The sequence below is a fragment of the Paramisgurnus dabryanus genome, chromosome 13, assembly GCF_030506205.2.
Source record: "Paramisgurnus dabryanus chromosome 13, PD_genome_1.1, whole genome shotgun sequence".
NCBI classification, from domain to species: domain Eukaryota; kingdom Metazoa; phylum Chordata; class Actinopteri; order Cypriniformes; family Cobitidae; genus Paramisgurnus; species Paramisgurnus dabryanus.
In genome coordinates this window covers 16,349,468-16,366,084 of record NC_133349.1, presented here as the reverse complement: position 1 = coordinate 16,366,084, position 16,617 = coordinate 16,349,468, and the positions used below count along the sequence as shown (strand labels likewise).

The 16,617-nt window shown below is 36.9% G+C and overlaps 1 protein-coding gene across 1 annotated transcript in view; it reads right to left on the bottom strand.

Moving 5' to 3' along the window:
- Window positions 1-3,357: 3,357 nt before the first annotated feature.
- LOC135788770 (uncharacterized) overlaps window positions 3,358-16,617 on the bottom strand; it is a 93,318-nt gene continuing 80,058 nt past the window's right edge. Inside the window, exon 11 of the mRNA XM_065298128.2 lies at window positions 3,358-4,365. Coding sequence (XP_065154200.1) covers window positions 4,177-4,365 — 189 coding nt within the window. The 3' untranslated portion in view covers window positions 3,358-4,176. The remainder of the gene's footprint in view (window positions 4,366-16,617) is intronic.

Sequence of the window (16,617 nt, the reverse complement as noted above, 5' to 3'; positions counted from 1 at the left end):
AATCTAATTAACACTTCTGCACCCTCAGCCACACAGCACTGAAGTTTCTTTTGAAATGGAGGATCTGAGCCATGGCTTTCTGTCCATGCAAACCTTTAAAATTATCACCGTTATCTCTGTCTGTCAATGGAGGATTAGTGCTTGTAAAACATGAAAAGTAAAGGTTAGGAACACAATAACAAAGATCAGAATCAGTCCTTATCTCTGAGGAACTTGCCGGCTTAAACAGCTAACTCAGTGTTTATATGCCCGTGTATCACGTAATTGGAAAGTTCTGCTCGGCTGGAAACTGTGCTGCCTCCAGTGATATTGGTCACACTTATTTCTCTCTCGTTCTGTATGGAAATAAAGCCCTCTGTTTGGCGCTATGAACGTGTGGCGAAAGTTGAGATAAACAAAACGTTAGGGGGGCTTGTGATGGTACTTGGATTATACTTTCATAATCCCTCTATCCGTTCTTATCTAATGGCAAACTGTCAGGAACCTTTCCAAAGCCTTGATTCAATTTTGTGCTCTTTGAATGCCAGAGGCTCAACTGTGCCGGAATCTCTCTGGTCTGAGATTATTTTCCAACATGATTGTATGTGGATTTTTCAAAGACATGCAGACTGTTTGTGAGGTATAGACTGGTTGATAGATTTTATATTCATTTTATATAGTTCCCACTTTCTCTCTGTTGTTTTACTTGCATGCTTTATTTTGAGTGTAATTGAGAAATGTGTCACTCAAAATACATTTAATGTCAGTTTCTGTCCTTATCCTCACCCCTTTCATCCCTGTATAACTTTTTCTATGTCACTTTTTTATTTCTTTGAATTTTTCTAAGAATACCATTTGTCATTCTTTCCCACATAATTTAATAAGGCCTCAAGGTTCATAACTACCAAAAAGCGTCATTAAATGGCTTAAAATAATTTTAATTAGTTTCTCACATAAAGCTATCATGAATTCAGAAAGATTTAAATATATGGCACACATGAAAACCGCAGCAGAAATATTCTTTAAAAAAAACTTTTTTTTTAATAAAATTTAGTATTCGGTATAAATATAGACTGATAAAGTTTTAAGCTATGAACATTTTAACTCTTCCTAATTACTTTGTCTGCACGGAAAAAAATAATGGGTAAAATTTACTACATTTTTATTTTGCAAGTTTTCAAGTAAATTTCACACTTGTGAAATTCAGTAAAATTTACTTAGAAAAGCTGTAACAAAAAATCAACAAGTATAATTTACTGAAGTTTACTAAGTACAGTTAAATAACACTGTACAAAATATGTGATGTTTACTTAAAAATATTAAATATAATATTGTCTCTTAAAACTAATAAGTTAAAATAACACATCCTGTGTCTAGTTAAGGACAACACATCCACTTAACAGATCTCTGTGTTATTTGTGGAATAACACACTTTGTGTTGTTTTAACAAATCTTGTGTTGTCCCTTTAATTTATATGAACTCAAAATCAACAAGAAAAAAAATAACAATGCGTTAAATAGTTTAACACAAAACAAGGTGTTAAAGGTGTTAAAATTAACACATCCAGGAACAGAAACACTTCTCAATCTCAAAGATAAATGAACAGTAAACACTAAGTAACGTCTTTATTTTATTTAAAAACACAGCGTTTAATTTCAAATTTTACTCTCCAAATGCAGTCCAATGCAAAGCATGCTGGGAAGTACAAGTTCACTGCCTTATATTTACAAAAATAATTCAAGTAGTCAAAACAAAATTATTAAGTTAATTTCCTTCTTACAAATTTAAGTGGATTTTACATGATAAAATTAATTTTAATTTACTCAATAATGCGTTCATTTAGAATGACTTCTAATCTTACTAATCACATTTTTTATGTTATTTTTACTCAAATTTTGTTTAAAAAAAACAAGAATTGATTTTTTAAAATAGAGTTTACTCTTTTTTTTGTTAAATTTACTTAGGCACATTAACAGTGTGTTCTTGAAACTAAATAATATATTTGTAAATATTAAGCATACAATGTGAAAAAATAATACACTGACTTATAAATATAAATTGCTTAACATTCCATGTGAAACTTTCCTAAAAAAAAAAAAAAAAAAAAAAAAAAAAATATGTTGCACTATATTTTTAAGTAAATCCAGCCTTTATTTTTTCAGTGTATTTAAAATACTAAATACAGAACTTACTATTTCTGGTTAAATTAACAAAAAGAAAAATCTTTTTAAAAAGTTTAAGCATAATCAGGGAACGATACTTTGTAACTGAATAATTAGATTTTCTAGCAGTCACAAACTTTCCCTTCCTTTCTTTAATTCCAATTCCCATGCCTTCCAGGAGAAAAGATTAAGCTATTTCTATTTTTGATAGAGCACTTGAGTAATTAAAGCCAAAGCCGTCTTCCGTTGCATAAGAAATAAAATAATGTAAAACACCAACTAAGAATAAAATATTTCGGGTTCATAGAGTACCTTATCTATGCAGAGTTTCTTGCTCTAAGCAAAAACATTAATTACCAGTAAATAATTAAATAAGTTTAAAGAGTTTTAAGGGTAGTTGGAGCCCTTTTGTACTTTAATGCAGTTCTGCTTTTAACAAATGAACTACATGTTCATATCCCTCTGAATGTGCAAATATTAAGAGTGTTTAGTCAGTAAACTCAGTTCTCCATCCAGGCAACAAAAAGATCTTCCTTTCCTGTTCCCTCATTAGTCGCTTGATTTGATATAAATGTACCATCAGTCATCTCAATCTTGCTTTTATAACCTGCAGCTGTACACTGAAGGCGGAGTGCAGACATGTAAACATAAAAAATAAGTACATCTGATAAAAGCTTACATGTCACTTAAAAAAATTGTGATAGTAGTCTCGCTTTTGACTCACAATTTAACATGATTTCAATGCTCTCTGTTCCTTTTCTCTCCATGGAGAAATGTGTGTTGTATTTCCATTATTCTAAAAAAAAAAAAAGATATTCGATGGTTGTGGGTACAGCTGGAGCCATTGAAAGAGAATCCAGGGGAATAAGACATACCATCACATTTACAATAAAGAAAAACAGGAAAATGAATTTGTTTAGTGATAATAACTGCAGACGGTATTGCAAGTCTCAAGTATGGTCATTTCAAATACTCTACACCATCAAAAAGTAATAAGTCTTGTGACATTTATGCTACATATTGCCACTTCTAGGAGTATGTGGATGACTGACCTTTATAATTGAAATTTCAACCAGTACAATGCTTAATCTTTGTATCAGACGGCAGCCCCAGGAGAATATTTTGGTTTAAATGTATCATGAGCTGACATATTAAGTCTTCTTTGGTTTGTCTTTACTGTGTAGGAACAACATTAAAATCAGTCAGCACAAGACATTCTCATTAGTCTTCAGGGAATTATTTATTACTGTACACCACTGAATAAACAGTAATATGCAATGCATCCCAACCTTGACATCCATCGGCGTAAATGTTTCTCATTCATACAGCCCTGATCTGCAATGCATTCGTTTTCTTTCGTTCCAAAACTGATTTAATAACTCACACATGTAAAACGCCCTTCAAAAGCCACGTGTTTAAAAATGCCTGAGATTATAAAGCCAATACAAAGAAAATTTATTTTTACAGGCTGGAGAGATATATAATATAAACACTGTAACATTGTTTTTACAGAACATTTTGAAATGTTTAACACAAATAAGAGAATGTAGGAAAAACATTTAGGATAAAGGTCTCTTTTACTAGCTCCTGCCACTTTTTGTATAAAAGATAATGTAGTCTAAATATATTTGCATTTCATCCAAGCTCCACGAGAAGCTAAAAGTCCATAAGCTTAATTAAAACCTAAAAACCTTCATTAGGGCTGAAAATTGGCATGTATCGTGTGGTCGGATTATATTGAGATTTGCTTAGTGATTCCCAAAATGAAACCAAATGTCTTTTTGGAACTTCTTGGCACAGCTATGAAACATTTGGATCAGACAGAAAGAAAACAAACAAAGAAAGCACATGGGATGCTGCTTTTTTATACCTTAGACGCTAAAAATAGTCTGAAGGATCTTTTTGAACCTCTATACTATATTTAGAATGTATACATGTCAAATACATTTCAGATTCATTCAGACACAGCAAACAACTTTGTGATAAAAGTGAAGAAGAGGATAAGTTACAACGAACAAAAGTTAAATGTGTGGGTCAATGATCCATGGCATCATCTTCCTCATCACTGCTTTGAATGAAATCATCCTCAATGTCCTCCAGTGAAGGTCCAGCTCCATCCTCATTGTCATCCTCAGCTACATGTGTATCTCCACCAAGCTCTGCTAAAAGTTGCTCTGTGTGCTCGAGCATAGGTGGGTCCTCACAGCACAGCTTCACGTACAGCTACAGATCAGAAAAAGAAAAAATAATAAATTAGATTTATTATCAGATGACTAGAGGCAGAAAACTATAGAGAAATCTCTGCTTTTGCAAGCCTGGCATGTTTTGCAGTAAACATGTTACTACTAAATCAAAGCTCTCCGTCTGACTACATATTTTATCTCTTATCTAACACAACTTTTCTCCATCATTCCAGTGCTCTGTTTTTCCGAGAAAGGTTCAGTGCCAGCTAAACGAGTAAGCTGGCAAATTCCAGAAATTAGTGACTCTGTTCCAAGCATAAATGAACCGGGTTCTGCATCAGTGGGAAATCGTTCGGAAAGTGACTGAGTGCTTGCCAAGAAAGGGAAGGAATTCAATCCCCACCACTGTCTCTCGGTCTTATCACTGTAAAATATACCCTGAAAGAACATGATAAAAAAGCAATTCTGAAAGTGACTGCGATACTATATATCTTCCAACAATTCTTCCCTTTGGTTTACATAAAAAAGCTTCGCCTTTAATCTTGTTTGGGCAGGGAAATTAGAAACTGTTAAGCTTGGGGTATTGTCTTTTTTTTATGTGTACGCGAATGTACATGCACAGACTAACGCACAGCTTTGCAAAGCATTGGACTCATTCATGTACGCAGACATTCAAAGAATGAGCATTGCGAGAAAATACAATACTGTACATCTTCTGGGCTACATACTACATTCTAAAGTACAACGGTTACAAAAATTTGGCAGTGCGTGCATACTTTTCTGATGCCGAAATTTAAATCAAGCTGTATGCGGACCTTCGCATATGCGTAAAAATACGAACAAAATCGTACAACTAAGTGTTTTCAAGTTCAATTGTGAAATGCGAGTTAAACAAAGGGATGGAAAGATGTAAATAAGAAAGCAGAATGAGAGACAGTCATGATATTTGATACCTTTATGTCACATATTATCCCAACCCAATCTCATAGCAAGTTGTATATATTTTACAAGGTGGTTAATTCATACGACCCACACACTTTTTTTTTTTACGTTTTTTTAGGGGTGGGCACGAGTAATCAATTGACCGAGTGCTCGAACGTGGCATCAATGATCGATCACGAAAACGATGACCGTGTGGGTTTATTTATTTTTTGTTGTTATGGCGGCATTTGGATATATGGTAAGCATTACAAGCGCCTGTGGTAGTGAAAACTGGGTAAGTTTTTGCCGTTGTGTTTGACGTCGACGTAAGCTGACATCAGTACCATGCATGATTCAAAAGCTTCCTATGCGCACTTGAGCCAGCCGCGGCAACCCCGCTGATCCGCTGTGAATCACTAAGGCACTATGGTTTTAAAAGGATGTAGTCATTTTCAGATTCACTTCGGTAAGACGAAAATACAGTCAGTCAGGTGCAAAATGTACAGCGCCGTTACAAGTTCCCTCATATCATCTCATATTAAAAACATCAAATGCCAAGAGATACCAGAGAGCCATATGAGCATTAACGTTACATCTTGACTGAGAACAGGTGAGAGGACAACACAACACAGCTAATCGCTAAAATGATAGCAAAAGACTTAAAGCTGATTTATTTTATGAAGCTTGTGCGTTGACTGGAGTTAAACTTTCTGTCCAGTACATCACTTAGTGTAAGTCTTGCATTTTGTGCAGATATATGCATGTTGTATAATACATTGATGTTGTATCAAGGCTTAATATTATGTAGAGTGCGTCATATAGAAATCGCTTCAGTTTGTGTTTATTAACCTTTTAGTTTCACTTCATCACGCAGCTATTCCTGTTAAAAACATTTAATTCATCAGTAATCTAGTATTTGTTAATTTTTCTGTCGTAGTTTCTTCAAAATAAGTTTTATTTGAGTTTTTTTCACCATGACGCCCCTTGATTGCCCCGCCCCCAGTAAATCGAGTATTCGTTTTCAGACCTATGGATTAATTAAAATGAAAAAAATGAGATAGATGCACATCCCTAGTTTTTGTACAATTTGCTTTCACCCCTTTGACGTAAGGGTTAGGGGTGGGGTTTCATTACTGAATCATGAAAATCATGAAAAATCATGAAAATACCTGAAACAATCTGAAGAACAGCGATATAAATATTCCTGTAGACATTTCCTGGTATAGTGTTTGTAATGATACTTCTTCTGTGGCACAAATGGAGTTTCTGCACGAAAGCGCCCCCTAGCTTTTGAATGTGGCGGCATTTCACCGTAATTCATTCAAATTCATTCATTGAGAAAACGCACATTTGCCCGTTTAATTGTCACAACCCTAATTTATTTGAATAAGCCAACTAGTAAAATATGTAACATTACGATGGTGTAGTGGGTAGCGCTCCGACATGTGGTGCTTTCGCACTTTCCGCGACACGAGTTCGATTCCTGGCTCGTGGTCATTTGCCGATCCCATACCCCTCTTTCCTCCCTGTACTTTCTTGTCCTCTCTTCATTCACTGTTAATAAAGGCAAAAACGGCCCAAAAAAAAAAAACTTAAAAAAGATTACTTTGAGTTCAGGCTGGTTATTTACTGTGTTGCAAGCATGTGATCTTGTAGATATGGCATTATAAAGGGAACCTGTCAAATACCCATGTCTGGAGAGCTTACAAACTTGCTCAACTTTCGTAAAGCGTCAAGTGAAAATGACTAATGCATGCAATTTTTTTTAAAGGTCATTCCTCGAGGTATTAGAAGCGGTTTAATGGTGGAAAACTCACATCAGTGCAATGTAATCATGCACACACAAAGGTTCTGTCTACTCTAACAACCAAACTTTAATTAAGAGAGCACATTTCTTATTAATACATGAAAGAGCAGTCATTTAAAAAGCGGAAGAAAGTGACCCTACAACTTATCAACCTCTCCTCTGCCTTCCTTTTTTTATTTAATGAGTTTTAGCACCGCAGAACCTTATTTAACTCCCTCAGGAAGTAAAGCACAAAGTCCTTCACACTCACAGACTAACCAGGTCATCTCACACACAAACTGTCAGTGGGCAGCCGGTTGCTCCCTTATATCACCCTCAGAGCCGTGGGAGCGGTCGCTAGGCAACAGCGAGCGGCGACGGGCCTCCACGGGCCTCGTGGGATCTCATTTATGGACCGATCATAAGACCTCAGGAGAGTCTCTGAAACTCTTACCTGCTCTATAGACCTGACCTTCAAACACACACAACCATTATAACCATTGACCATACAGGTTTAGTTAGACCCATGAGGGCAGTTTAAAACAACGTTGATGCGCACGCTTGTGTCCTACGTGGCCTTTTTGCTGCCGGATATCAAGGTTAATTGTGACGATAAAGCAACGCTTAAACATTAAACTCGCACTGGCCCGCAGGCACTGGACTGAAACATTGAAATGCTATTTAAATGATCTCTTATTTAGTCTTCGCAGCATAACTGAAGTCGACTGCAGCATCGAATGCTCACAAACCATTACATAAAATTCTTTGCTCAACACTTAAATTAATAGACTAATCTATACCAAAGGAAAAAAAACATTTCCAGGAAATGCAATGTGCACCTGATTAAAGGAATAAAAAACACATATTTTATTAATCAACGAACAATGAACGTCTTTCATTTTAAGCACTTAGCAAAAGTATTAAGTATGTTACATTATTATTTTGGTGGGTTTGTTCATTAGCTCTTCAAGGCCTCTATTAGTCACCTAAAGAAGTGAATAAAATGCATGATTGCTTGAGTGGTGGGGTAGAGAGGGAAAAACTAAAACAGTGTTATTAAAATATATATATTATTAACAGAAAGTGCATTTTAATCAAAGACGTAAAAAATATGAACATATTGTCTGTGACGTCAACCATAGGTTTGTAAAGAGCTTTTTTGAAGCCAATAGTTGGCGGTGCTTGCCGTTGCCATCTTAGCATCGCGCCACCATGCATCACAGACGGATAACCGAAAATGGGTAAAGAGACAGGACGTGGGTGAAGCGGAGGAGACAATGCAATTGTAACAATGCCGGCCTAGCTCAACGGTAGTGACAGCAATGGCAGTTCACCCGTCACTCAAGTGGCCACGCCCTTAATTATGCAGATCTTTAAGGCTTAATCAGGGCTCAGCGCAAATAATTGTATTATACTGGCTCGGTTGGGCCAGTGGTTCAGGTTTTTACAATAAAACATTTCAGTGTCTGTCACATATTTAAAAATAATAATTCAAAAGTCAAATATAATTGTATACAACAGAAAAAAGGCTTCAAAATGTTCTGCTTTAACTGTAAACTAACAGCAAAATATTGCATCGTTTCTTTTCTTGTTTTACCAAGTAAATGTCTGCTTCCAAGATTTTAAATAATATCAGGCCAGTGACAATACTTTTTTCTGGCCCGAACATCTGTCACGCTTGCCCAGGGCCACCGCACAGTTCTTTATGTTGAGTCCTGTTAAACTAATTATAAAAAATTCACCCCCCACAGTTGACATGAAGGGAAAAAAATAAGCTATATAGACAAAAAAAATTATATATTATATTTTTGGGGGGTCTATGGGAATTGACTCCTTTTGGAGACCAGTTGATGAATTGCAGTTTAAGTCACTTCCGTATTGGCTTCATCAGAAAGATCAGAATGTTGCCCCTCGATTTTAATAAGCTATACTTAGGCGAATTTAATATATTTCACTCTGTTGTCTGACAGGGTGGAAACTTGAAGGATTCAAATTAAAAAACTGGAAATTTAATTTAAAGTTGCTAATCTTTTTCGTTTCATTTAAGACATGTGTGATCTGCCTATGAAAACCCAGCTAATGTAATTTTTTTGTTTTCTAAATAAAAATCATCCTACATACAGTAATGTAAGGAACATTCGGTGAAAAAATAACCTTGATACATTTTTGTCACGTCAAAGATGTCAATGACCTTGATGCCCCGAATCTCATTATTAGATTATGAGACTTTAGCCTGGATTTCACAGACAAGGTCACACACTGGTCACATGTCAGTGCTTTGTAAGGAAATGTCTTGCCAATGATACTTTTTTTCAATCAATGTGAAATGTGTTTGAGTAGTACAAGCAAGAATATTGGTATTATTTACAAAAAATCTGTTAAACTTAAAGGTGCAAATGTGGGTTTTTTAGCAGCATCTAGTGGTGAGATTGTGACTTGCAAATCATCGTCTGAGACAAAGTAGGGATGAAACGCGCTCTATAGGACAGTTTTTGTCCATTTAGGGCTAATGGATAAACATAACGGCAACTTCCATGTAAGGAGACTGCTTGGCATTGTGCCGCATTACCACCTCGGGTGTTAATTTTTTCCCACTAATTTGTCTGCTTGTCGTCAATTATTCCTTACATATTGCATTTCTGTCAAGAGATCCTTCTAAAAGTCCCACATTGCCCATTTAAAACAATGTCCTGGGAGTGATTTTAATCCATGTTTTCAAAGTAAACAGAGATGATTCTCTTCAGAGAATGATACTGTATCACCCACACATGCCCTATATAAATAAATCAATGAACCAAAGAATGCTTGTGCCACGATTCCAGCTTTGCTTTCAGCCTTAGATTCACAAAGCAGAGTTTTCTTTATTTCACTAAATTAATCCTGAGTAGGACAAAGGGGCTGATCTGATCTCCAGGTCTAATAAGAGCTTACACTCCAATAGCCACTGATATACATGATTTCAAAAACATCTTACAAACACACACTTCCCATTAACTTCTCAAAGCTCTCATCTGTACAGTACATCCTCTAATGAGCTCTCCAAAATCTACCCAGCAGTGTGTTTTCGTCTTGAGATACCAGCTGCTGAAATGATGCCTCTGCTTTCTGCAAGCGATCTCTCTATAACAGTATGCTGGTTTTCCACCTTCTTCTCACTGGTGTATTTGTGGGGTTTAAAATGGCAGCTTTGCTGAGGATCTCTGTTTGTTAAAGTTGTCTATGTTGAAGAAAATTGTCTGGAGGTGGTGATGGTATGCTCATGTGTGTGTGTGTGTTCGTGTGTGAATGGGCAGAAACAAGTCTGAGAACTCCTGCTATGGCCATCTCACCTGGGAATGGGTACAAAAATGAATTTCACACACGGCTGTGCAATGGAAGGCAAACCACACGCATGCGCGCATGCACACATGCACATTCTTCATTGACTTGTGTTGTTTTCATTCAAGGCTAATAATATATTTATCCTCGTAAGGGTGGTTTGTGTACATTTTTGCGGCATGTAGTGGTGAGATTCTTTATATTGCAACCAACAGCTCACCCCTGAATTTTAAAACGCCGTCACAGGACAAACATGTTGTCGTCTGAGACAATGTAGAGACATATAACCCGGGGTGTATGGAGATAAAAATGGCTCATTCTAAGGTAATAAAAACAATACAGTTCGTTATGTAAGGTCTTCATACACTACTTAGATGATATAGTTATGTATATAATATTGCATTTCTGTCAAGAGATCCTTCTAAAAGTTACACAATACACATTTAAATCTAACCTTTACACAAACTTTTTACAAGTCTTTATTTAGTCATTAAGAATCATTTATTATATAGTTCTGTATTTTACTTTATTTAGCTGTATTTCTCTAATGGGGATTTTTAATCGATCCAACAGATTTGTGACTACAACTGCAGCATGTAAGTAACCCCTGTCATGGGGGTTGTTGAATTTATTCAGGCACGTTAAAACTATTTCTGTAAAGCTGCTTTTTCACATATTTTTGCATATCATTATCATAATAGGCTGTATATTATATATGGGGAGAAAGCTATTATATATGAAATCAGATAATGTGCATCCTCATTTTATAACACATATGCGATGATTCGACTGTGAGATTAGTAGAAGCATAGAATCTTAAGATTATTCGGGTTCACCCCCACTCTTAAGAGACCTGTGTGTTTTGTATCACTAGTGCAGTGTCCGTTCTTGGGGCATACTGTATAAGCCCTGCCCGCATGAAGTGTGCTGTTTCTGGCTTGCGGGTTCTAAGGCGGTGATGGATCACAAAACTCACGGTTCAAATCACATAAGAGTTTTTAAGGCAGGGATCATATCATTTTTCGGATCAGCAAAAAAGGGGTGGTAAAAATCTAATAAGAAATCAAGAAATTAAAAACATTTATAAAAAAGAACAAAGTTGCACATTAAGTTAGGTCTAAAATTGGCATTAGGTACAGAAATCGAATCAACTGAATAATAACACTGTCTTTATTGTATAAATTAAATAAAAGTAGTATTTTTTACAGGTACAGAAGTGATTTTCTCTTTGTCTTGGGTTATTTGATTAACATTAATGACACAGACTTAAGTAGGTTAATTGAGGTTACTGTCTCTTTAAGATAAGCTCTAATCTATACACTTAAGGCATAAAAAATGTTTTTATTAGAAAATGAATACTGTGGAGATCATTTTGTTTGTATATGCCCTGTCAAGAACAGAAAGATTTTATGTTCGCTTGCTTTTTGAAACAGGTCTCTCCGTGTGTGCACTTTTGAGTGCACTTAAACGCGCGAGTGCACACAGACGGAAGAGCAAATTCCAAACGGTGCAGCAAAAAGTGTTGCCACACATAAAAACATTACGTTGTTTTTCATTGCTCTATTCACCAAATGTATGTTAATGGATTACAGTATGAAAAACAGTACAACTCTCTCTAAAGTTTCCACATCAATAGTTCTTAATCTGCGGATCTTTAAAAGGATGATCACGTCTGACTGTACACATTCAACCGCATGTGCGTCTGTGCGTACAGAAAGCTGCTCACTTTAGCACCTTTATGCGGTTAAATTGTTTAAAATCACTTGAATGTTACCATTTGGAAGCCTAAAAAACCAGCTAAAAACAGCTAGCAGCTTATGCTGGTCTTTTTTCAGTAGGGCTATTCTGTAGTTTATTAAAAGTTTATTAATTCTAAACGTGTTGCATGTCCATATTGCACCAAAATGTTAGACTGCACTCCCTTGGGGCCGCAGCAACAGACAGACAGACTGAGATATCTACCTTTTATTATATAAGAACATGTTCAGCCCCCTCCCTCCGAAGCTTTAAATATTCAGTGTTGATTACTACCGAAGCTTCAAAGTTCAAAAACTGGTATTCGAACCAGCCCTAGTTAGCTAATGCATTAACTAATTGTTAACAAATACAACCTTATTGTAAAGTGGTACCACAATGTTATCGTCCATTATTGTGAATGCTAATATAGTTATCGTTATAGTAATCTTAATAGTTATTGTTTTGTATGTCAACAGGTCTGAACCCTAAAGCATGCCTGTGAAAACCCAGCTAAAAGCATTTTTTTGGAGATTTACTGTTTACTACATAAACTTATCCTACATAATGAAAAGAACATTCTGTGAAAATATAACCTTGATATCTTAAATCAGAGATTCTCAACTCTGGCCCTCGAGATCCACTTTCCTGCAGAGTTTAACTCTAACCCTGATCAAACACACCTGCCTGCAATTTTATGCTATTCCTGAAGACCTTGATTACCTCGCTCAGGTGTGTTTGATCAGGGCTGGCGCTAAACTCTGCAGGAAAGTGGATCTCAAGGGCCAGAGTTGAGAATCTTTGATTTAAGACATAAATGTTATATTGCAGGGTTCCTCAAATCTTACTCTGGAGGTCCGGAGCACTGCAGAGTTTAGCTCCAACCCTAATCAAACATACCCACTTGTGATTTTCTAGTGATCAGGAAGACCTTAGCCGTTTCTCAAAACCAAGTACGCCGAACTCGGACTTGTGTCCTTCGAAGTTCGAACTTGCAAGTTCAGACTCGGAAGAACGAACTCCTGACGCGAAATGCATTCTGGGAAACTTCGCTGTCATAAGTACACACAAGTCTCCTCTGATGCATCCTCGATAAAATGGGCGCATCAAGAACACATCCGGGGATTTTATGTGAACTTGGGCTTGATGCGAACTTTGAATTGGAACAGTACTTGGGCCGCGGCTGATGACGTTTCACAAGTCCACAAGAACACAAGTACAGATAAGAACGCATATTGAGAAACGGCTCTTGATTAGCTTTTGCAGGTATGTTTGATCAAGGTTGGAACTAAACTCTGCAGGGCTCTGGACCTTCAGGGTAAGATTTGGAGAAGGGGATTATTTGTCTAAGTACGGTCATATCGAAATTAGGGTAAAATCAAACTTTGCCATTAACCTCAAAATGTATGTACCCCATATTTAGAAAGAAAATAAAAACATTACTTGCATCATTTTGATGGATTTGTCCAATTGAGAATACCCCTGGATGTCCCCAAAGATAAATCTGGGGAGTAGTTTGTTCCAAAAAATAAAGCAGGTAAACACAGACTGGGCTAAGTATGTGTGTGTGTGTGTGTTTTGCTAGTAATAAATGAGATTAGGTCTGCGTCCGTCCTTCCCTGGTTCTCTGCCTGCTTTCATCATTCAGATTACCATCAAGGACTCCTCCCCACTGTCCCTAAATCACCCTCTTCTGCCCCATATCGCTCACTCCCATTCTGTTTCTCTCTTCTCTGATGAACTGCTGGGCTGGACTGACTTCTGATCCACAACTGACCTTACTGTCCAGTTGACAGATAGTCATTCATATCCGAACACACACACACACACACACACACACACACACACACACACACACACACACACACACACACACACACACACACACACACACACACACACACACACACACACACACACCTCTGAGCCATATACAGTGTTCTTTAACTCATAATGTACTGCAGCACGATAAAGAAAATTGTACATGCAAGTTTGCAGTCAATTTTAAGGGATAAGGTAAATATGTCATAAATGTGTGTAGCATACTGCAGTCATATTCATAAACAAATCACAGCTGTTGATGAATTAACTAAATTATTATTATTTATTTAATAATATGCAACATGTATATGTTCATATATACACCCTGTCACCTTTACACATACAAACTTAAGCTTTTAGCTTTTAATGTGTATTAGAACAGGACACTACTAATACAGGAACAAGCATCTGGATGGAGTGAGAACAAAAGGTTTAAAAGAGCTCTTAAACAGAGTAAATGGCACAACTTTATATGGCAAATGTACTGTATCTGAAACCATTCGAAATTGAGTGTTCATTTTTGTGTAATAAACGTGTCAATGCAGATTAATGCAGACTCTATTATCATTAGATTTTGTGTCTTAACCATCGAACAGACGACTTGTTGCAGTTTGATTTTGTTTTGGTGTGTTATGGGTGTTTCACACAAAATGTTTAGTTCTTTTTCAATAGGAGATGTGCAGAAAGCCTATTCTTTTGCGGACACAGCTCTTCATGGCAGGCGCCATTGAAGATAAACAGATTGGCACTAAATGCTGCACAAAATGCTTCCACTACATTCAAGAAAAGCTGTAGCCGCGTGGCAATTTCGCCACTTTCCGGTACCGTGTGAAACGGCCATTAAACTTCATCAGCGCTGTGCAGATCTATCAGCCTGTATGACATCAAAGTATCGCGAGGGAGTTTCAAGACCAGGGCTTACTAATTGCTCTCTCGCAGAACTTCATGTAGATCAGTCTGCGCAGTGCTGCATTAAGTTAGATACGCACTTGATACCAACCGGACAGGGCTGGGAATTACATTTACAAGTTGGAAGTGTAATCTGTCAAAATGACAGATGGCTTTCGGATTCTTCCGTCACTGCTAAAAGTATTACGTCAAAGATGAAAAATTTTCGGTTAACGTGACCTCTGCCTTGTAGATTTATCGAGGTACAATGTTTTACCAGTGAGTTTTAGATGCTGTCAGTAGAGTTTGATATTTACTGAACCCAAAACATTTCATTAAACTGCCTAAAGTCCCAACGGTGTGGACCCAGAGACTGAACCAGCAAGCTTTTGAATATAAGCCTTGAGTTCACCCCCGCTATGCCAAACAACCCATCAGTGATCAAAATAACAGAGAGACAACAGCAAAGGATTGCCATTCAATAGTACATTTTGGTACTGACATTTGACCCATGTGGTGTTAACCAATGGGAAAGCACTTAATAGCTGGCTGTAGAGCTTAAAACATACAAAGACAAAAACACGATTCACATTGCCAACGGTCTTTGTATATCTAGTTTGTGTGTGTGTGTGTGTGTGTGTGTGTGTGTGTGTGTGTGTGTGTGTGTGTGTGTGTGTGTGTGTGTGTGCGTGTGTGTGTGCGTAAGACAGCTCTCTTCATATTTCACATTTATCAACACAGCTGTAATGAAACCAGAGAAACAAAGAAAAACACTTGTAAATACATAACATCAAACAAAACACTCAAAATCTGTTTTGCGTATGAATGCCATGGAAAGTACATATATGCATGTTTACAAACCCACGAATACAACATAATTTCCATTAAATTGGGACAGCCATAAAAACATTTCGCTTGTACAAGCAGCTTATTACGATGTAAAATAACGCTTTAGGTGACAATTGGCACGTGCATCTCGCCAGTAAAGCCGGTTCCTTGAATAGTAATAAATCGCAATCAGCAGCTTTTAGATGGAGCGGCATTTACTACACAAAGCCGTAGTTCACCTTCCTGGCCCCTGGCTATTTTTAGTACTATAAAATACAAAGGTTTAATTGGCATCTTTATTTCAAACGTCCCGACCGACCGCGACCCGAATATCATTTAAAATATTTTTGGATGACTCGTAACCATGGGTGACTGCAGGCACGCGCTCATTTTGGATCAACCCGCGCATCACTGGCACGCGGTGCTCGTGCACCCAAAATTCTGCACCTTCTGCGGGCACGGCTCTTAACGGAGGACACTGCTGAATATAAAAATATTTGCACTAAATGCTGCACAAAACTCTTCCAATACATGAGAAAAGCGGTAGCCACATTGCGATTCTGCCGCTTGCAGCGTACCGTATGAACCGAAATTATGCCTCAGATTAGATGCATTTTATTTTCTGCATTTGTAACATTAGAAATGGTTTCATAAACATTTATGGTTTAAAGATTTTTTGCAGCATCTAACCTAACCCATTCCCTAAACCCAATAAATTCTCAACCATTTAAATAAAGTAAAAGTACATTTTGCATATGACCAATAAACAACAGTATAAAAGTACTACAAACAACTTGTGTGAAAAAATAAAGCCATACGATCACTTTATATAAGGAACTCCATGAACTCAACGCACACAGTCGGATGGCATTCAAACATAAAACGTAACATTAGAGCATGACACAAGTGACAAAATTTTTGGCTCTCATATAGTACATGCATAAATTGTGTGACTGTAAATGTGTATATTGGTTTCTTAGAGTCAAACATGATGTG